The sequence below is a fragment of the Equus asinus genome, chromosome 10, assembly GCF_041296235.1.
Source record: "Equus asinus isolate D_3611 breed Donkey chromosome 10, EquAss-T2T_v2, whole genome shotgun sequence".
Classification (NCBI taxonomy): domain Eukaryota; kingdom Metazoa; phylum Chordata; class Mammalia; order Perissodactyla; family Equidae; genus Equus; species Equus asinus.
Window position 1 is genome coordinate 55,982,176 of NC_091799.1, and position 23,039 is coordinate 56,005,214.

Genomic DNA, 23,039 nt, shown 5'->3' on the forward strand with positions numbered 1-23,039 from the left:
AGGAAATAGATCACTTGAACAACTCAACAAACCAACTAGATCTAATACCCGTGTGCAGAATCCTCTAAAATAATCATGTTCATAATTGTAACCACATAAAAATAATTGTCTATGTTAGTGGATACAGAGCATGTAAACATGGAATTTGTGACATCAATAACATAAATTGTGAGAGCAGAGCTATAAAGAAGTAGAACTTTTGTATGTGATTGAACTTAAATTGATACCAAATCAAAACAGGGTGCTATAAATTTAGTATAGTATATGTAACCCCCATGGTAACCACTAAGAAAATATCTATTAAATATACACAAAAGAAAATGAGAAGAGAATTGAAACGTGTCCTAACAAAAAATCAACTAAATACAAAGAAAGGCAGTATAGACAGGATATGAGAAACAAAAAAGGATTTTTGTTTTGAACTTGAAAGTGTTTTGTTTTATTGAATTCAAATAAAGTGGCAAAAGTCCTTCCCTATTAGTAATTGTTTTAAATGTAAATAGACTAAACCCCCCAATAAAAAGATTGATAGAATGGAAAAAAATAAGGCCCCAGCTATGTGCTGTCTAAAAGAAACTAACTATAAACCTAGGGACACGTGTATAATCAAAGTAAAATGAATTAAAAAGATAATTTAATTAGGCACACGTGTGTTGATGGACTATAATTAATTTTGGGGTGGTGAACATGATGTAATCTACACGAAATTTGAAATATGATGTACGTCTGAAAGCTATATAATGTTATAATCCAATGTTACTGCAGTAAAAAATGCAAAAAAGATCATTTATAAAGATATACACTTTACACATGTATATATAATAACATATATTATATTTATTATATTAAGATACATTATCATTTTGATGTTTGGCATATACTTATTTGGTATATATATACATACCAAACATCAAAACTTCAAAACATAAGGGGGCCGGCCCTGTGGCTGAGTGGTTAAGTTTGTGCACTCTGCTTGAGCAGCCCAGGGTTTCAGCAGTTTGGATCCTGGGTGTGGACATGTCAACACTCATTAGGCCACACTGAGGCAAGGTCCCACATAGCATAACAAGAGGCACTCACAGCTAGAATATACAACTATGTACTAGGGGGCTTCGGGGAGAAGAAGAAAAGAAACACTTCGAAATATATGAAGGACAAATTAAAAAACTGAAGGGAAAAATAGCTCCACAATAACACTAGGTGATTTCAATACCCAACTTTAAGTAATGGATAAAACAACCAGAAAGCAGATTGATAGGAAAAAGATTTGAATAACTCAATGAACCAATTAGATTTAACAGACATATGCACAACACTGCTCAACAACTACAAAACACACATTTTTGTCAAGTGCTTATGTTACATTTTCTACCATAGGTCATAGTTTAGGCCACTGAAAAGGTCTCAATAGATTTAAAAATATTGATATTATACAAAATATCTTCTCTGACTACAACCAGAGGTAGTGAAAAATTCTTAACAAGAGAAAAGCTGTAAAATTCACATATTTGAGAAATTTAACAAAATACTTAGAAACAAAGGGACAAAGAAGAAATAAAACAAATTATGAAATATATAGTGATGAATGTAAACAAAAACACAACATAGCAAACTTTATGGGATACAATGAAAACAGTGCTTAAAGGAAAATGTATAGCTGTAAACATTTACATTAAAAAAGAGCGATTTAAAATCAACAAACTAACTTTATAACTTAAGGAGCTAGAATAAGAAGAACAAATCAAACCCAAAGCTACCAGGTGGAAGGAAAGAAGAAATATTAGAGCAGAAATTATCAAAACTGAGAAAATCAATAAAGAAAATCATTAACACCAAATCAGTTCTTTGAAAATATTAAAAAAATTTTTTAAAAAGCTTTAGCTAGATTTACTAAGACAAAATGAGAGAAGATTCAAGTAACAAAAATCAGGGGACATTATGACCTATGAAAGAGAAATTAAAAGGAATATAAAATGGTATTGTGAACAATTGTACATCAACAAATTGGAAAATTATAAGAAATGGAAAAATTTCTAGAAACAAAACCTAGCATAGAGAATTATGAAGAAATAGACTATAAGAGAATAGTAAGAAAAGCTATATGCCAGTAAATTGGATAATCTGGAAGAAATGAATAAATACTTAGAATCATACAACCTTCCAAAACTGAATCAAGAAGAAATAGAGAGTTTGAATAGACCAATCACCAGAAAGGAGATTGAAACAGTAATCAAAAAACTCCCAAATGATAAAAGTCCAGGACCAGATAGCTTCCCTGGTGAATTCTACCAAACATTCAAAGAAAACTTAACACCTATCCTTCTCAAACTCTTCCAAAAACTTGAAGAGGACCAGAAGCTTACCAACTCATTCTACAAAGCCAACATTATCCTGATATAAAACCAGACAAGGCCAACACATAAAAAAGAAAGTTACAGTCCAATATTACTGATAAACATTGATGGAAAAATCCTCAAAAAAATACTAGCAAATAGAATACAACAACACATTAAAAAGATAATCCACCATAATCAAGTGGCATTTATGCCAGGGATGTAGGGATGGATCAACATCCACCAATCAATCAACATGATAAACTACATTAACAAAATGAAGAATAAAAATCACATGACCATCTGAATAGATGCAGAGAGAGCATTTGATGAGACATAGGATCCATGCATGATGAAAACTCTGAATAAAATGGGTATAGAAGGAAAGTACCTCAACATCATAAAAGCCATACATAACAAATCCACAGCTAATATAATTCTCAATGGAGAAAAACTGAAGGCTATCCCTCGAAGAACAGGAACCAGACAAGTATGCCCACTTTCATCGCTCTTGTTTAACATAACATTGGAAGTCTTAGCCCGAGCAATCAGGTAAGAAAAAGAAATAAAAGGGATACAAATTGGAAGGGAAGAAGTGAAACTGTCACTATTTGCAGATGACCTGATTTCATATAAAGAAAACCTTAAAGAACCCACCAAAAAACTTTTAGAAATAATAAATGAATGTGGTAAAGTTGCAGGATACAAAATCAACATACAAAAATCAGTTGTGTTTCTATACAATAATAATGAAGTAGCAGAAAGAGAAATTAAGAATACGATCCCATTCACAATTGCAACAAAAAGAATAAAATACCTAGGAGTAAACTTAACCAAAAAGGTGAAAGATCTGTACACTGAAAACTGTAAAATATTGTTGAAAGAAATTGAAGATGACACAAGAAATGGAAAGATATTCTGTGATCTTGGACTAGAATAATTGACATAGTTAAAATGTCTATACTTCCTGAAGCAATCTGCAGATTCAATGCAATCTCTATCAAAGTTCCAGCAATAGTTTTCACAGAAATACAACAAAGAATCCTAAAATTTATATGGAACAACAAAAGACTCTGAATAGCTAAAGGAATCCTGAGAAAAAAGAACAAAGCTGAAAACATCACACTCCCTGATTTCAAAATATACTACAAAGCTATAGTGACCAAAACACATGGTAATGGCACAAAAACAGATGCACAGCTCAATGGAGTAGGATTGATAGCCCAGAAATAAACCCACACATCTATGGACAGCTAATTTTCAACAAGGGAGCCAAGAGCATACTATAGAGAAAGGAGAGTCCCCTCAATAAATGGTATTGGGAAAACTGGACAGCCACATGCAAAAGAATGAAAGTAGACCATTATTGTACACCATACACAAAAATTAACTCAAATTGGATTAAAAACTTGAAGATAAGACCTGGAACCATGAAACTTCTAGAAGAAAACATAGGCAGTATCCTCTTTGACATCAGTCTTAGCAGCATGTTTTCAAGTACCTTGTCTGACCAGGCAAGGGAAACAATAGAAAAAACAAATAAATGGGACTACATCAAACTAAAAAGCTTCTGCACAGCAAGGGAAACCATCAAGAAAATGAAAAAACAACCTAAAAATTGGGAGAAGATATTTTCAAACCATATATCTGACGAAGGGTTAATACCCAAAATATGTAAAGAACTCATACAGCTCAACAACAGAAAAACTAACAACCCAATTAAAAACTGGGCAGAGGATCTGAACAGACTTTTCCCCAAAGAAGATATACAGATCGCCGACAGGCACATGAAAGGATGTTCAGCATCATTAACTATCAGGAAAATGCAAATCCAAACCACAATGTGATATCACCTCACTCCCGTCAGCATGGCTATAATAACAAGACAGGAAACAAATGTTGGAGAGGATGTGGAGAGAATGGAACCCTTGTACACTGCTGATGGGAGTGAAAACTGCTGCAGCCACTATGGAAAACAGTATGGAGATCCCTCAAAAAATTAAGAATAGAAATACCATATGATCCAGCTATTCCACTGCCGGGTATTTATCCAAAGAGCATGAAAACACGAATGCATAAAGCTATATGCACTCCTATGTTCACTGTGACATTATTGACAATAACCAAGACTTGGAAGCAACCTAGGTGCCCATCAAGAGACAAATGGATAAAGAAGATGTGGTATATATACACAATAGAATACTACTCAGGCATAAGAAACAATGAAATCTGGCCCTTTGTGATAACATGGGTGGAACTTGAGGTTGTTATTCTAACTGAAATAAGTCAGAGGGAGAAAGTCAAATACCTTATGATCTCACTTACAGGTAGAAGGTAAAAACAACAACAATCACATAGAGACAGAGATTGAATTGGTGGTTACCAGAGGGGAAGGGAGGACAGAGGAGGGCAAAAGGGATGTTTAGGCACATGTATGTGGTGATGGATTGTAATTAGTCTCTTGGTGGTAAACATGGTGTAATCTACACAGGAATCGAACTATAATGATATACACCTGAAATTTATATAATGTTATATACCAATGTTACCACAAAAAAATATATTTTTTAAAGATGACAAAAAATAAAGTAAAATTCCACGTATAAGTGAGAATATACAGTATTTCTGTGTCTGACTTATTTCACTTAGCAAAGTGCCCTAAAATCCATCCATGCTGTCACAAAATGGCAGGATTTCTTTTCATAGCTGAATAATAACAACAATGATCAATGGTTTCTTTATCCATTCATCCATCAATAGCCACTTGCATTGTTTCCAAGTCTGGCTGTTGTAAATAATGCTGCGATGAATGTGGAAGTACAGATAACTCTTCAATACAGCTATTTTATTTCCTTTGGATATATACCCAGAAGTGAGATTGCTAGATCCTATAGTAAGCTTTTTTTCTTTTAGGAAACTCCATACTGTTTTTCATAGTGGCTGTACCAATTTACATTTACACCAACAATGCACGAGGATTCCCTTTTCTCCACAGCCTCCCCAACACCTGTTGTCTCTTCTCTTTTTGATAGTAGCCATTCTAACAGCTGTGAAGTGAAATCTCATTGTGGTTTTGATTTGCATTCCATGATGATTAGTCATGTTGAGGATATTTTCATGTACCTCCTGGCTATCTGTATGTCTTCTTTGAAATAATGTCTATTAAAGTATATTGTACATTTCTTAAATGGATTGTTTTGGGGGTTTGCTATTTATTTGTATGAGTTTCTTATATATTTTAGATATTAACCCCTATTAAATAGATGATTTGAGAATGTCATCTCCCATTCCATAGTTTGCCTTTTTGTTTTGATGAATTTTCCTTTTCTATGCAGAAACCTTTTAGTTTGATGTAGACTCACTTATATGTTTACTTCTGTTGCTTGCCCCTTTGCTGCTATATCCAAAAAATTACTGGCAAGCCAAATGCCAAGGAGTTTTTCCCTATGTCTTTTTCTAGTAATTTTACAATTTTGTGTCTTACATGTATCTTCAATCCATTTTGAGTTAATTTTTGTGTATTCTGTAAGATATAGGTCCAATTCTACTCTCCTACATGTGGTTATCCAGGTTCTTCAGCATCATTTGTTGAAGCAATTATCCTTTCCCCATTGACTCTTCATGGCTCCCTTTTCAAATATTAGTTAATTGTATATATGTTTGCTTATTTCTGTGCTCTCAAGTCTGTTCCACCTGTCTATATATCTGTTTTATGCCACTATAATACTGTTTTGATTGCTATATCTTTGGATATTTTGAAATGAGAAATTGTGAAGCCTCCAGCTTTGCTCTTCTTTCTCAATATTGCTTTGGCTATTCAGGGTCTTTTGTGGTTCTCTGCAAATTGTAGGATTATTTTTTCTATATCTGTGAATAATGCCATTGGAACTTTGATAGGAATTGCTTTGAATCTATTGATGGCTTTGGGTAGTATGGACATTTGACCCATGAACACAGGCTTTCTTCCCATTTATTTATGTCTTTTTCAATTTCTTTTATTAATGTCATAATTTTCAGTATACAGATCTTTTACCACCCTGGTTAAATTTATTCCTAAGTATTTTAACTTTGATGCTATCATAAATGTGATTGTTTTCATTATTTATATTTCAGATAGTCCATAGTTAATGTACAGAAACACAACTGATTTTTGTATGCTTATTTTTTGATCCTGAAACTTTACTGAAATTTTTGTCTAGTTCTAACAGATTGTTGCTGGAATCTTTAGGATTTTCACTATGTAAGATTACATCATCTGCAAGCAGAGACCATGTTACTTCTTCCTTTCCAATTTGGATGACTTTTATTCTTTTCCTTGCCAAATTATTTTGTCTTCTTTTATATAAGAGTAATTAGAGTGGGCATCCTTGTCTTGTTCCTGTTTATAGCAGGAAAGCTTTCAACCTTTCATAGTTGACTATGATGTTAGTTGATGGTTGGTCATATGGCCTTTTTTATTTTGAAGTACTTTCCTTCTATATACAGTTCGTTTTGTGTTTATCTTATAAAATGATTTTGAATATTGTCAAATAATTTTATGGATCTGTTGGTTGATCATATGATTTTTATCTTTCATTTTATTAATGTGGTATATCACATATATTGATGTGCATATGTTGAGCCATTGGTGCATCCCAGAGATAAATTCCACTAGATCATGGTGTATAATTCTTTTAATGTGCTATTGAATTCAATTTACTAATATTTTATTGACAATTTTTTCATCTATATTCATCAGGGATATTGGCCTGTAGTTTTCTCTTCTTGTGATGTCCTTGTCTGACTTTGGTGTCAGGTAATTCTGACTTCGTATGATGATTTGGGGAATGTTCCCTCTTATTCAGTTTTTTGGAAGAGATGAATTTATTTTAGTTGTTCTTTAAATGTTTGGTAGAATTCTCCATTGAAACCATCTGTTTCTGGCTTTACTTGTTGGGCAATTTTTACCTGCTGTTTCTTTCTCTTGACTCATTATCTATCTGTTCAACTTTTCTATTTCTTGAAGATTCAGTGTTGTGGGTTGTATGTTTCTAGGAATTTATTACTTTTTTCTATGTTATCCAATTTTTTGGTGTATAATTGTCCATACACTCATGTGTCACTTAACAATAGGGATCCATTCTGAGAAATGCATTGTTAGGTGATTTTGTCATTATGCAAACATTAGAGTGTATTTATGCAAACCTGGATGGTATAGCCTACTACGCACCAAGGCTATCTCTTTTAATTTCCTTTTTTATCCCTTTTACTGTTTAGAAGAGTGTTGTTTAGTTTCCACATATTTTTGAATTTTCAAGTTTTCCTCCTGTTATTGATTTCTACTTTCATACCATTGTTATTGAAAAAGATATTCAGTATGATTTCAAACTTCTTACATTTGCTAAGGTTTTTATTACCTAACATGTTCTATCCTAGAGAATGTTTCATGTGCTCTTGAGAAGGATGTTTAGTCTGCTGCTATTGGTGAAATATTCTGTATATGTATGTTTGGTCCATTTGGCATGACATATACTTCAGGTCCAAGATATTCATTTTGATTTTCTATCTGGATGATCTACTTATATCTGAAAGTGGGGTACTGAATTCCTCTACTATTGTGTTGTTTTATTATATTTTTCCCTTCAGAAATGTTAGTATTTGCTGAATACATTCAAGTGCTCATTGGAGAACTTAATGGTGGGTGCATATATACTTAAAATTGTTATATGGTCTTCTTTCTTTTTGAAGAAGGTTAGCACTGAGCTAACATCCGCTGCCAATCCTTCTCTCTTTGCTGAGGAAGACTGGCCCTGAGACAACATCTATGCCCAATCTTCATCTACTTTATTTGTGGGACACCTGCCACAGCATGGCTTGATGAGTGGTGCTAGGTCCATGCCTGGGATCTGAACCAGCAAACCCTGGGCCGCCAAAGCAGAATGCATGAACTTAACTGCTACGCCACTGGGCCAGTCCCAAAAATTGTTATATTGTTTTGATGACATCACTTATTTTTATATAACGACCTTCTTTGTCTCTCATTATAGTTTTAAAGTCTATTTTGTCAACATAAATATAATTAACCTTCTCTCTTTTGTTTCCCATTTGCTTTGAATATCTTTTTCCATACCTTCACATTGAGCCTACATATTTTCTTAAAGCTGAACTTAGTCTCTTTAGGCAGCATATAATCAGATATTGCTTTTATCCGTTCAGCTACTCTATGCTTATTGTTTGGAGAATATAATCCATTTACATTTAAAGTAATTATGATAAATTAGGATTTACTAATGATATCTTACTACTTTTTTCTGCCTATTTTGTAATTCCCTTGTTCCTTTCTTTTTATTTGCTTGCTTTCTTTGTGGATTGATAATCTTCCATAGTGATATGCTTTAATTCCTTTCTCACCTTTTGTGTATCTTCTGTAGGCTTTTCTGTTTGTGTGGAATTATCATGAGGCTTACATAAAACATCTTACATATTAACAGTCTATTTTAAGCCAATAACAACTTAATTTGGATAACATTCAAAAACTTTGTCTTTTTACCACACACACACTTAATTTATATTTTTGATATCAAATTTTCTCTTTTTATATTGTTTACCAATTAATAAATTAATGTAGTTATTGTTATTTTAATACATTTGTCCTTTAACATTTCTACTAAAGTTAAATATTAACACCCCCATATTACAGTATTAGAGTTCTGAATTTGACTATACAATTACCTTTGCCAGTGTGTTTTATATTTTCTTACATTTTCATGTTACTAATTATGGTATTCTTTCATCTCAGCTCAACTTCTCCTTTCAGCATTTCTTTTAAGGTAAGTCTCGTGGTGATGAACTCCCTCAGGTTTTGTTCACCCAGGAAATTCTCTTTCACTTGTGAAGGAAAAGTTTGTCAGGTGAAATATTCTTGGTTGGAGTTCTTTTTTCTTTCAGAACTTTGCATACATCATCCCACTCTCTCCTGGCCTTCAGTGTTTCTGCTGAGAAATCTGCTGATACCTTATGGTGTTTCGTTATATGTGAGAAATTTTTTTTCTTGCTGCTTTTAAAATTCTCTCTGTCTTTGATTTTAGACAGTTTTATTTTAATATGTATTGAAGAAGATACTTTTGGGTTGAAATCTTGGGTGAGCTAATAGCTTCATGGGCTTGAATGTCTAAATCTCTTCCCAGACTTTGGAAGTTCTCAGCCATTATTTCTCTAAATAAGCTTCCTGCTCCTTTCTCCTTTTTCTCCTTCTGGGACTCCAATGATACATAGTTTTTTGTGTGTGTGAGGAAGATTGACCCTGAGCTAACATCTGTTGCCAATCTTCCTCTTTTTTTGCTTGAGGAAGATTGTCCCTGAGCTAACATCTGTGCCAGTCTTCCTCTATTTTGCATGTGGATGCCACTACAAGCCTTGATGAGCAGTGTATAGGTCTGCATCCAGGATCCAAACCCACAAACCCAGGACTGCCAAAGTGGAGGGTGTGAACTTAACCACCACATCACCAGGCCAGCCGCCATACTTCTTTTGATGTCCCATCATTCATGTAGACTTTCTTCACTTTTTTCATTCTTTTTGCGTTTGACTTTTATAACCAGATAATTTCAAATTGCCTGACTTCTATTTCATGCATTCTTTCTTCTGCTTGGTTGAATCTGCTGCTGAAGCTCTCTATTGAATTTTCAGTGCAGTTGTTGTATTCTTCAACTCTAGGTTTTCTATTTGATCCTTTTTAATGGTTTCTATTTCATTCTTGAACTTCTAATTTTGTTCATGCATTATTTTCCTAATTTTATTAGCTGTTCTTCTATGTTTTCTTGTAATTCAATGAATTTTTTAAGAGGATGTTTTGAATTCTTTTTCAGACTGTTTATAGATGTCCATTTATTTAGTGTTGGCCATTGGTGTTGTATTAGTTTCCTTTGGTGGCATCATGTTTCCTTGATCATTCATAATCTTTGTGGCCTTGCATTGGTCTCTGAACATTTGAGGAAGTATGCTCCTCTTCCAGTCTTTACAGACTGACTTTGACAGGCACAGCTCTTTGCAAGTCACTACATCCAGAAATCTGGTTGAGCCATCTGCTGCTGTCCATGGGTGGGCCTGCTGCTAGAGTCCTTAGGTGGCCTGGTTCTGGGGTGAGCCGGGAGCCTTGGACCACCTTAGCTGCCTAAGGATGTGGATGTGAGTCTGCACTGTGGTGGATTGGTAGTCTTGGTTTGCAGGAGCCCTCTAGGAGCCTGGAGCCAAGAAAGCTGCCCAGAACTATGGGTACTTCATATATCTGCTGATCTGCCTGGGGTCACTGCTACTGACTTATGTCCAAGTCAGCTTGGGGCCTGTACTCACAGCAGCCTTCTGGGAGGCTGGAGTTGAGGAAGGCACCTGGATTTGTTGGGGCTTCCTGGAGCTTCTGGAGCCAGCAGATTCTAGGGTGAGACTACATCTTGGATTTACTGGATCCTGCTGGGAGCCTGCTACCATGGGAGCTTCCTAGGGCTGCAAGATCTGCCTGGGGCTGCTGGAGATGGTTGGTGCTGGGTGAGCTGGGGGCCTCAGTTTGTGAGAACCTACTGGGAGCCTGGTGCCAGTGAACATGCTTGGGGCTGTGGGAGCTATCTGGGGATGCTAGAATCTGAAGATGCTGGGGTGAGCCAAAGGTCTGATTTTGTAGGAGCCTGCCAGAAGCCTGCTAACATGGGATCCACTTGGGGCTACTGGAGCCATAAGTATCAGAGTGATCTGGGAGCCTGGGTTTATGGGAGCCAAGTGGGAACCCTGCTGTAGAAGCTGTCTGGGCCATGGGAGATGCCTGAGGCTCCTGGAGTAGAAAGACACTGGGGTAAGCCAGTATCTAGGTTCATGCAAGCCCAGTGCCACAGTTGCCACTTGGGGCTACTGGAGTCAGCAGGTGCTGGGGTAGGCCTGGGTCCTGGGTTTGTAGGAGCATTCAGGAGCCACCTAGGGACATGAGTTGGCCTGGTGCTGGGGTTGGCCAACTCTCAGGTCTGTGGTGAAGTTGGATGCTCACTTTACTCTCCTCCTGTGAGGAAGGTGTCTCTCTCTGAGCTGGGCTGCCTGGGCTTGGTGGAGGGATAATGGAGTTATGTGAATCTATTTTTCCTACCCTTCTCAATGCATCTTTTCTTATTTCTACACTTTACTCAGTTGCTATAATTCCTCCTGGAATCCTTGGCTCTTGTGAAGGTATTTTCATGCACAGAGAGTGGTTCAAATCGATGTTTTGCTGAAATCACTTCTATATCTGCACATTGGAAGAAGCAGCCACCTCTTTCAAACCTTTAGAACTGATTCTGGTAAGGAAAGGTATGTGTCTGTGGGTGGGTCACACTAGAGCGTGCTGTGATTCCAGGTAAAGCAAAGTGGGACACCAAGTGCAGGGGCATGTGGTAGCTACAGTTCCAGGTGGGCTTGATGTCTTGTCTCAGACAGCTGGTGTCCACAGCATTGACAACAACTTGATCCTTCTTGAGGGCTGAAGGGGGTTCATAGTGGCTGCAAAGGCTGTTGGGGTCCTCAGCAGCATTCCAGGTTCAGCAAATAAGGACCAAGATAGGATGCAATGAGGGCTGGAGCCAGTGGTGTGCACAAGGTTGGCTTCAGGGATGAGCTACAGGTACCTTTATGGTGACAGGGACCTAATACAGACACATGCACAGTGGTGAGGGCCAGGGCCAGCAGCAGGGGCCAGTGCCAAATGCTGGTATATGAGCAACTGCAGGGGCCCAGACTATCACTGTCTACTCACATGACTGCAGGGGCTAGACATAGTCATGTGCTTGGCACTGGTGGCCATTGACAGGTGGTTGGAGCAGTGACATGCAGGTGCATGTCTGTAGGGGCTAGCAGCAGGCACATGCTGCTATATAGGCCAATAATAGAAACTGGGGCTAGCTCCAGGCACCCAAGAGCTGCAGACACCTGGGCTGTTGATGTACTCATGCAGCTTTAGGAGCTAGTTGTGAGAATAAATTTGACAGTGGAGGAGAGTGAAGAGAGTAAGACCAGTGGCATGCAGGTGTCTAGCTGCAGGGGCTAGTTGCAGGTGCTCACAGTGGTGCTGGCCAGTGACAGGAGATAGGGCTGGAACGAAGCCCTCAAGAAGCCGTGTAGTCTTGGCTCTCTGTGTGCAGTTACGTGACTGCAGGGACTTTCCACAGGTGCATGTTGGGGGTGGTGGGAGTCAGCCAGCGGGGCCTAGTCTGGCTTCTTGCAAGCACACAGCTGCAGAGGCTGTGGCAGTCTGTCAGTAAGGATCCCGGCTCTGGCAGGAAAAGGAGGGAAAGGAGTAGAGAGGGACTCAGGCAGCTGGTGTCTGCAAACATGAATACCTGTGGGGCAAAAACTCAGCAGCAAAATCTATAGGGGGTCTGTGGTGGCTCTACTGGCTGTTGATTTCCTCAGGAGTGAAAGCTGTTGGGATCTTCTGGGGTCAGTGAGGAGGATCTCAATGATGAAAGCTTAGGATCTTCAAAGGCTTCTGGGGTCCTCTCCAGAGCAGGCCACTGGAAACCATGGTCACTCCTGTCACATGGCTGATACTGGTAGCCCCTGGCTCTTCTTCCATGTTCTTAGCCATCTCTAGATATTTCCACTGTGCCAGTCTCTTAGTGGAGTCCATGCAGTATGCCCAAAAGGCTATAAAAGGTGCTCACTCACCCCCTCTCTTTTTCCTGGTAAAGGGAACTCTCAGGCCCGGGAGTTCCCTCTTGGCACTGAGCTGTGCTGGCCTGGGGGATAGGGTGATGTGGGAAAAATAAAACTATTCTTTCCACCATTTCTTGGCAGTTATTCTCAGGGTGTTTTTTTTTTTTTTTTTTTTGCTCTATTTTGTTGCTGAAGCTTCTTAAGTGGACCCCTGAGCTCTCCCGGAGCTGTTTTTATTTATAGATAGCTGTATAATTGTTTATCTTTCTGAGGGAATGGAGACTGGGATCTCCTACTCTGCCATCTTTGTGATGTCACTCCCAGAAGTAATGGTTTAATTAGTGAAACACAGTTCTTATAATTTCAAACTTTCTGCCTCTACTCACAATTACACTCAGCATAACCAAGTGAAAACAAAACAGAAGAAATAAAATTTTTTTTTTTACTTTTCTCTCAATGTTTTCTAGTTATTGAATCCTGTTAAAATTAAAATGTTTAAAAAGTAACATACAGGGGCTGGCCCAGTGGCGCAGCAGTTAAGTTCACACGTTCTGCTTCGGCGGCCCGGGGTTCGCCGGTTCGCATCTGGGGCATGGACATGACGCCGCTTGGCAAGCCATGCTGTAGTAGGTGTCCCACATAAAATAGAGGAAGATGGGCACACATGTTAGCTCAGGGCCAGTCTTCCTCAGCAAGAAGGGGAGGTTTGGTGGATGTTAGCTCAGGGCTCATCTTCCTCAAAAAAAAAAAAGTAAAATACAGTAAGCTGTTTATTGTTGAAGAAAGAAAAATATTTTTATACATTTAGTGTAGCCTAAGTGTACAGTATTTATAAATACTACAGAAGTGTGTAGTAATGTCCTAGGCCTTCCAGTCCTGAAAGCTCCATTCATGGTAAGTGCCCTATACAACTGTACCATCTTTTATCTTTTATATCATATTTTTACCATACCTTTTCTATGTTTAAATTTGTTTAGATACACAAATACTTACCATTGTGTTACAATTGCCTACAGTATACAGTACAGCACCATGCTGTGGTCTAGGAGCAAAAGGCTGTATCATATAGCCTACCTATGTAGTAGGCTATATCGTCTAGGTGAGTGTAAGTACACTCTATGATGTTCATACAATGACAAAATCACCTAACGATGCATTTCTTAGGATGTATCTCTGTCATTAAGTGATGCATGAATGTGTTCTTTGTTTATATTCTCATTTTCTTCGTGCATTGTTTACCTGAGCTCACTGAGCATCTTTATGATGGCTATTTTGAATTCTTTGTCAGTTAATTCATATACTTCCATTTCTTCAGAGTTTTTTTCCTGGAGATTTATCTTATTCTTTTCATTGAACCATGTGTCTCTGTTCCTTCCTATGCCTTGTAGCTTTGTGTTGGTATATGTATGATGGTTCTTTTCATGTGTCAAACTAACATGAGGTGCCTAGCTATTAGGTCGAACATTTTCTGGTTGTGCCTATGAGGATATTTTTGGATGAAGGTAACATTTAAATTGATAGACTAAGTAAAGCAGATTGCTGTCTCTAATGTTAGTATCTGTCATGCAATCAGTTGAAGGTCTTAATAGAACAAAAAGGCTGACTCTCCTTTGATTAGGAGAGAACTTCTCTTGCCTTACTACTTTTGAACTGGAACTTCAGTCTTTTCCTGCCTTTCCACTCCAAGTGAAACATCGGCTCTTCTTGGGTCTGGAGCCAGCCACTTTTTAGACTAGAACTTACATCTTCTCCTGTCCTGGTGTTCAAGATTTTGAACTGAACCAGAACTATACATGAGTTCTGGGTCTCTAGCTTGCCAACTATAGAGCTTGGGACTTCTAAACCTCCTTAATCATGTGAGCCAATTTCTTATAATAAATCTATCTATCAACTACCATTTATCTGTCTATCTATATATCTTATTGTTTCTGTTTCTGTAGAGAATCCTTAAAATTACAACCCACGTTTTTTAACAAACAGTCACTTCTCCAAGTCTTCAAAACCTGGCTTCACTCTGGGAAAGCTCTTCATGTTAACGTCTGGCTAGAACTTCTGTGGGCCTCTCAAAACTACAGATGCATCTACTTTCAACCCCCATGTGCAAATACCAAATTAAAGAAATTGTCAGACTTCTTTTTCAAGAGCTCTTAGTCTCATACTTATGGCATCTGTCCATGGCATTGCCATTTCTCTGGAGCTATTTTCAGTGGCTTTTAGGCTTTTAGAGTATGAGGGACCCATCAGTACTCTGAATATGTCAAGACAGATACGTGTACCTTATGCACCACTCTGAAATGCCAGAACATTGTACACATACTCCAACTCTTTCCCTCTCTAGAGAGAATTCTAGAGTTGTAAGTTTTCTTCTGCTTGTTCTGCACTAAGCAAGGGGAGCTAACATGATTTTATATGTAGAAAACCCTAAAGATTCCACAAAAAACCTGTGAGAATTAATAAACCAATTCAGCACAGTTAAGGACATAAAATCAATATACAAAAATTAGGTGCATTTCTATACAATAATATTGAGAAACCAAAAGTGTATTAAGAAAACAATTCGGTTTAAAACAGTATAAAAAAAAGAATAAAATACTTAGGAATAAACCTAACCAAGAAGGTGAAAGATTCATACAATGAAACTACAAAACACTGATGAAAGAAATATAAAAAGACACAAATAAATGGAAATACATCCTGTGTTCATGAATAGGAACACTTAATATTCTTTAGATGTTCATACTATCCGAAGCAATCTACAGATTCAATCAATTTCTATCAAAATGTCAATGGCATTTGTTGCAAAAATAGAAAAAAATCATTGGAAAATTCATATGGAATCTCAAGCTATCCAGTATAGCCAAAACAACTTTAAAAAAGAACAACTTTGGAAGACTCACAAGTTCTGGTTTCAAAATGTATTACAAAGGTACAGTAATAAAAAAAATGTGGCAGTGGCATGAAAACAGACAAATAGATGAATGGAATGTAATAGTTCAGAAATGCATCCTTGTAAATGTGGTTAAATCATCTTTGACAAGTGTACCAGGACTACTCAAAAGGGAAAGAATATTCTCCTTCTCAACCTTCAAAAACAGAAACCAGTTTAAGAGGCAAAGCATTCATCTGGGATCAAACAATTGCAACTCCTGGAGCACAGATTCAAGTAGAAACCAAAATAGTGTCCCAATTACAGGGTGAAAGACGAGGGTTTCTATGGGGAAAGGAAAGGGGCAATTGTATGAAAAGAAGAGGGAAAAAAATCTTCTATAGGTATTAAACTAGGTTATTCTTTATATATGGCTGGTTACAGAGTCTATCTTCAGAAAGGGAGTCCATAATCATCAGCTTTTGTGGTCAGGATGTCTGCGTTCCTGTTAGCTTTACAAGCACAAGTTTGGAAAACAGTATTGGTTTTGGCTAAGGCCAAAGATCTGGCCCAGTTCAAACAGTCCAAAGGTTCAAGGAGTCAGACGTGCCGGCAGGTCCTCTGAAACGGCTGCCCTACCTTTATGCAAAAATGGCTCCACTTATTTTAACTTTTCTCATCTTCAACAACGGTGTTGGAAAACTCAGATATCCACATGAAAAAGAATGAAGTTGGACCCTTAACTTACACTATATATAGAAATTAACTCAAAATGGATTAAAAACATAAATGTAAGACCTGAAAATATAAAACTCCTAAAAGGAAACATAGAGGAAAAATCTTCATGGCATCGGACTTGCCCATGATTTCCTGGATATGACATCAAAACACAGGCAATAAAAGCAAAAATAGACAAATTGGATTTTGTCAAACTTTTTGTTTATCAAGGACAAAATCAACACAAAGGAGTGAAAAGGCAACCTACAGAATGGAAGGAAATATTTGCAAATTATCTATCTGAATAGTGATTAATATCCGGGATATATAAAGAACAAGTACAACTGAACAATACAAAAAACAACCCAATTTGAAAATGAGAGGGAGAGAGGGTTTAAGAAGGCAGCGTGGGAAGATCCTGAAATCACCTCCTCCCACGGACACAGCAAATCTACAACTATATATGGAATAAATCCCTATGAGAGGGACCTGAAAACTGGATGAACAGAGCCTCCACACAAAGAATAAAAGGATAAAATCAAGAGCCACAGCAGAGGCAGAGAAATGGTCTAGCTGAGGAAAAAACACACCCCAACCACAGCCAGCCCCAAGCAGGAGGGATCGCAACTCTTCCCTGAGAAGCACCGGATTCCCAGCTCCACATCAGGCAACCCAACCCTTAGATCTACACGGGAGAGACAGCCCCCAAAACACCTGACTTCAAAAACCAAAGCGGGGTAGCCCAGCAGTTAAGTTCTCGGTCCGCTTCAGCAGCCCGAACTCCGCTGGTTCGGATCCTTGCGTGGACATGGCGCCACTCATCGGGCCAGGCTGTGGCAGTGTCCCACACAGACAACCAGAATGACCTGAAACTGGGATATACAACTATGTACTGGTGCTTTCGGGAGAAAAAAGAAAGAGGACGATTGCCAACAGATGTTAGCTCAGGGCCATCTTCCTCACCAAAAAAAAACCCACAAAAAAAAACAACAAAACCTCAAAGGGGATTAGATCCAGGAAACTATAAACTGAGGAACTGTAGGGAACGGAAATCCCGCTGTTTAAAGGGCTCGTGTACACTCATTGGACCCAGAAGCCAGCGCAAAAACACCATCTGGAATAAGCGCTAAGAACATAAGTAAAAGAGACCCACTGCTAACGTTAAAGATTCTGCCAGAGAGGCAGGAGTCAGCTGGGACTCTCCCTCCACCCAGACGCGGGCACAGGCCACTTTCGCAGCCCCATTACTGCCCGCTGACTCGGCGGCCGCCACCCGGCCATTCTGCCTGTCACCCCTGGGCGCCCCGCCCATCCCTGCGCCTCCGCGGAGCCTCCAGCCAGGCACGGTAAGAACCCCGCCCACCAGCGCGCCCCCGCGCCCGCAGTCCGCCCCCCCCCCCCCCCGCCCCGGAGCAGCCGCGTCCCCCTACACCCCCCGCCGCCGCCCCTGACCAGCCGCGTCCCGCCAGGCCCCCAGCTCCGGAGCAGCCGTGCTCCGGGTCGACCCCGCCCCAGGCGTTCGCAGCGGTCGCGGGCTGCAGCGCCGGAGTGCCTTGCAGCGGGTCCGGGGTCCAGCCCTGCCCGTCCGCCTGCCCGTCCAAACAGAAAGAGAAACCTGTTTTCTCTTTCAGCTCTGTCCACCAGATATCTTGGAACGCCTGTTGTGCACAAGGAAATGAGACACACATATGCCCTGCACTAGGGGTGTGTGCAACCAAAACCTTATCAGGTAGGAAGTTTGTCGTTAGTGCCATCCAGCGACCCTGGGTACAGCAGAGCGGAACCCAGCTGGACCTTTTTCCGGTCTTTTTTTTTTTTTTTTTTTTGCCGTCGTCTCACCTTCCGGCGCTGTATCACATAATGCTCCCCTGCTGTTCCTACGGTTTCATGGCCAATTTTTTGGAAGTAGGTGGCCAGGTCCTTCGTAGTCTGTGTTAGACTGGAAGCTCTGATGAAACCTGGCCACCGTGGGTGACCCTGCTGGCATTTGAAATTCCCGTGGTGTACTTTCGGCATCACAGCAACACGCAGCCACCACAGTACAGGAGACGTGCTGTGGTTCCGCGACCAGGAAATGAACCCAGTGGCAGTGGTGAGAGAGCTGAATCTTAACTGCTACGCCTGAAAGGTAGGAAGTAAGGATTATTAAGAAAGTACAATACAGAGCTAAGAGGGCTCAGAGGCAGGAGAAATCACTTTTGGCCGAAGGGAGTGAGGAAGGCTCCTGGAGGAAGTGACTGTCATGAACTGAGGGGGCCTGAGAGGAGAAAGCATTCTTCGTGTGGAGAATGGTACCAGCAGAGGCTTCAAGGTCACCAAGCTGAGGGCACCTGGGCACAGGTGCAGTCCCTCTTAACATGGAAGCACCTATCACGCCCAAGGAGTACTGACAAATGAAACAGGGAATGACAGCTGGAGTCTCATTGTAGAAAACAGGGTGACACTTACTTTCATTATATATGCCATGGGAGCCATGGGATGTTGTAGGGCCAGAGAGGGGCATCACTGGAGCTGTGCTTGGGGATGATTGACTTGGCAGCAGTGTGTGTGTAGGATGGCTTGGGAGTAGGTCAGATAGGGGACTATTGCTTTAGTCCGGGAGAGCAAATGAGAAATTCAGCCAGAGCTGTGAAGTTAATGTGCAAAGCAGCACATGGTTTTAGGAGATTTTGTGGACCTAGAGGACTTGGCAACTGAAGGGACCAAAGAGAATATAGAGGAAAAACAAATTCCAGAGTTTTGTGCCTGGGTATTTTGGAGCATGGGTGATGCATTTGCAAAAATAGAAGACTCAGGAGTATACAGGGATGAGGTTGGGGAGGATAATAAATTTGGTTTTGAACAAGCTGTATTTGAATTGCCGGCAGTATATCCAGTTGGAGATGCCTGTTTCAGAGTGTTTAAGAGTGGAAGCCAAACTTACACCACCGGGACAGGAAAGGGAAAGGAGCCCGAGCGGGCAGATGTGGCGCAGTCGGGGTTCCTGGGGTTGAGGAGCCAGGGTGGCCAGGCCTGGCTGTGCTGAGTCGGTGGGGCCCCAGCGTCTGCGGAGGAGGAGGAGGCTGAGGAAGGAGAGTAGGTCTTGGATTTAGCAATTAGGAAGACACCAGTCACTTTTCAAAGAGTTGTTTTAGTGGAAAAGGAGGAAGATTATCCACAGTCTGCAATCTGTTCATCCTGTGGCCTTTCCCACCTGGCCAGAGCGCCGGGCCAGGAGCCAGAGAGAATGGTTTCTAGTTCTGGCTCTGCCACTGCCTGTGTGGTGTGGGGCAAGTCATGCATGCCTAGACTGGCCTAGGAACACACGTCCCTTAATGACACCAAAAGAACCGTTTATTCCTAGCAACAGCTAATCGTTCATAGAACTAGTTCCATGGGACGTATTTCGGAAAATGCTGATATAGAGCCAGAATTTTAGATCCCTAAAGAACCCAAGAATCTTCTCCAGTTCTCTCATTTGACAAGTGAAGAAACTAATACTCAAATGCTAATTCAATAAACATTGATTTCAAATATATTATATCGATGGTGCCCAAAACAACCATATATAGCTATGCTTAACTCATTTTGGAGACTTGAAAATAGGCTCTGAGAAGTTAAACGACGTGCCCGGGACCACAGAGCAGCAAGTGGTGGAGTGAGATCTGAACCCACACCTCCTGAGTCGGCGCTTTCTCTGTCACACATTCTGCTGCGGCCCCGGTTGTCAGCACTGAATGCATTTAAAACTGGTTGAATGGAATATTAGCAACTTCAAATATTTTCCCTTTCTTAGAAGAAATGTATTCCAAAAGTTTAATTTGTGCTTCATTACATATTCATATTACTATTAGTTTATAAAAAGGGGGAAGAGTGCACGGCCAACAGTTCCTGAAGTTACATTTTAAAAACCAGTAGAGCACTGGACTATGTGAAAGCTCATTATGTTCCACTCTGAACAGCAGGAAGAAGTACCCATGATGCCTGAATATACGTGGCACATTAAAAAATATTTTTAGCTAATCCCTCGATTGCTTACTCTTTCCTCTTACGGCTTGTTTCCTTTGTGTTGACCAATTCCATTTTCTTCACTGCGGGCTGCCTAACCCTGACCACAGCCTCCTTAACAGAGGTGTAAGGTGGCATTTATAAGGGGTTATTCTTTGATTTGATAAATAATTTCCTGTCTACCTTGACAAATAAAAATAGACAAACTTACTATTTTAGGAAATAACCTTGTAAAAGAACCAAGATGATTTTGCAAAAATTTGAGGAAAACAAGGAGTCCAATAGACTGTGTTGAATGTTGCTAAAACTAGCTATTTTAGACTTACTTTCAGTTCTATTTGATGTCATAAATAATAGAAACTTGGTTTACTCTATGTTAATCTCATTGAAATTCTCCAAGTGATAGAAGCAGTGGCTCAGAGTGTATTGGTGGCTCTGACATCAGGGGTCTGGATTCAGAATGTGGCTCTTCCTCTCGTTAGCTGTGTTAACCTCTCTGTACTTCAGTTTAACTGTCTTCACTTAAACAATAATAGTACAGTAGTCCCCCCTTATCTGCGCTTTCGCTTTTCACAGTTTCAGTTGCCTGTGGTCTGAAAATATTACATAGAAAATTCCAGAAATAAACAATTCATAAGTTTCAAATTGTGCGCCGTTCTGAGTAGCATGATGAAATCTGGCCATCACCCTCCATCCTGCCCAGGTTGTGAATCCCACTTTGTCAGTGTCTCCATGCTGCGTCCACTACGTGCGTGTTAGTCACTTAGCTGTCTTGATTATCAGGTTGACTGTTGTGGTATCACAGAGCTCGTGATCAAGTAACCCTTATTTTACTTAATAATGGCCTTGAAGCGCAAGAGTAGTGATGCTGGCACTTCGGATATGCCAAAGAGAAGCCGTAAAGTCGTTTCTTTAAGTGAAAAGGTGAAAGTTCTCAACTAAATGGAAGGGAAAAAAATCGTATGCCACTGTCTAGGGGAAGAGCATGGAAAGCAGAGGGAACATAAAACTCTGGGCGGGAATGCCTGGCATGGTGGAAAACAGCGGGGAGGCCAAGGCCGCAGCCTAGAATGCGGGCAGGGCAGAGATGTGTGATGAAAGGGCCTTGGCTTGTACTCTGATTGCATGGCGAAGAGTGCAGGGTTCTGAACATGGGCGTGGCCTGATTTGAGAGAGAGGGAGGTGCGCCTTCTTCTCTCCCACCTAACACTGTCCCAAACACAAAACCTCTGCTCATTGTGTCTGCTCAGAAATAGTGGATGAACCAAGTAGGAAACACTGTAGGAGCCCAATGCTCCTAAGTGGATAAAGGGCCACGAAGGCACAGAGGCAGGATAGTCTTAGTCACTGGAAGTCTGGTTTTTCACAGACTATTCTGGATTTCATACAGCTCTTAGGTTTGTGAAAATCGAGCCTTTTCCTTTATAAGCCTGTATATCAAGAGTGTTCTGTTTCCTTGGCAAAGGCTGATCTGCTTCCGTGTGATGAGTAGATTATTGGAATCAATGAAAGCCTTTCCTGCTGCTTTACAGTTCACTGCAATCTTGGAAATAAGAAGTTGGATTTTTTTCTTGCCTAAAAAGTCCTGAAATGTTAAATACCTTGAATTGGATTGCAAGGGGCAGCTGTGTGCTGGTGCATTGCTGGGAGAGTCATGCCTGCATAATGCAGAATCTTCTCTTCCCTGGAAAACCCAACTTTTGTTAGAATGACAGCTTTCTAACTACTGTTTTTCTTAACTACAGATCACCTGTTATTCCTTATGGTAAAGACGGCGTCTGGCTGATGAGCAGCGTGGTGAGGCCGCCGAGGGAGGCGGAGGTGCAGACCTGGGAGACGGAAGAGGATGACATGGCGGAAGGCGATTTAGGGTATGGCCTCGGAAGAAGGCCCGGTGGCATTTATGAAGTGCAAGTTTCACGTTTATTTACATCTAGGAAAAGATCAGATGGAAAGGACTTTAGCCCTCCCCCGTTTGCAAGAAATGAGGAAGAAAAATGTGGTGCCATTTTTCAGTATCCCAAGCATAAGAGCTTGCGAGACACATCTCCTGAAGGGTCCAGAATTTCCCATTACAGACGACAAAGTAGCACCGGTAAGAAGGCCTAGTCCTCTCCTTTCTCCTCCCCTGTGAATTTTATCAGTGCTGTCACCCTGACAACACATGGAAACAGATCACTGTAATGGATTTTAGAAATTTATCTTTATTCACTTCTTGGGATTAGTGATAGTACAAAAGTAATCGATGTTTCTGTTTCCAAGTCTTGTCCACATTGCAAAGTACAGCAGTCACATTCTGCCTTGATACCTCTTTGTTAGTGCTGTCAGTAGGTGATTGCCTACCTAGCTTTTTTTGTGGTGTAGTGGTATGCTTCGTTTATCCTTTTTTTTTTCTTATTCCACAAGTGTTTATTGGGTGTCTATTACATGTCCAGGACAGCTGTAGGCTCGGAGAATATCATCAGTGAACAAAATAGTCAAAGGCC

At 40.1% G+C, this 23,039-nt stretch overlaps 2 protein-coding genes across 7 annotated transcripts in view; one reads left to right on the top strand and one right to left on the bottom strand.

The window, feature by feature from the left end:
* Positions 1 to 18,582, bottom strand: part of GARIN6 (golgi associated RAB2 interactor family member 6) — an 83,114-nt gene extending 64,532 nt beyond the window's left edge. The window contains exon 1 of the mRNA XM_070519548.1: positions 18,406 to 18,582. Within this exon, the coding sequence (XP_070375649.1) occupies positions 18,406 to 18,582 (177 nt within the window). The remainder of the gene's footprint in view (positions 1 to 18,405) is intronic.
* Positions 1 to 23,039, top strand: part of CCDC125 (coiled-coil domain containing 125) — a 55,842-nt gene that overhangs the window by 13,277 nt on the left and 19,526 nt on the right. For 2 of the 6 annotated variants that reach the window (XR_011506429.1, XM_014855323.3), the window contains exons 1-2: positions 17,966 to 18,295; positions 22,299 to 22,648. Coding sequence is in view for 5 of the 6 variants with exons in the window: in XM_014855323.3 (XP_014710809.2) it covers positions 18,255 to 18,295; positions 22,299 to 22,648 (391 nt within the window). In the remaining variant the exon portion in view is untranslated. Of the gene's footprint in view, positions 1 to 17,622; positions 17,913 to 17,965; positions 18,695 to 22,298; positions 22,649 to 23,039 lie in introns of those variants that run through there. The other 4 variants (XM_070519545.1, XM_044772726.2, XM_070519546.1 and 1 more) reach the window with 4 other exon arrangements.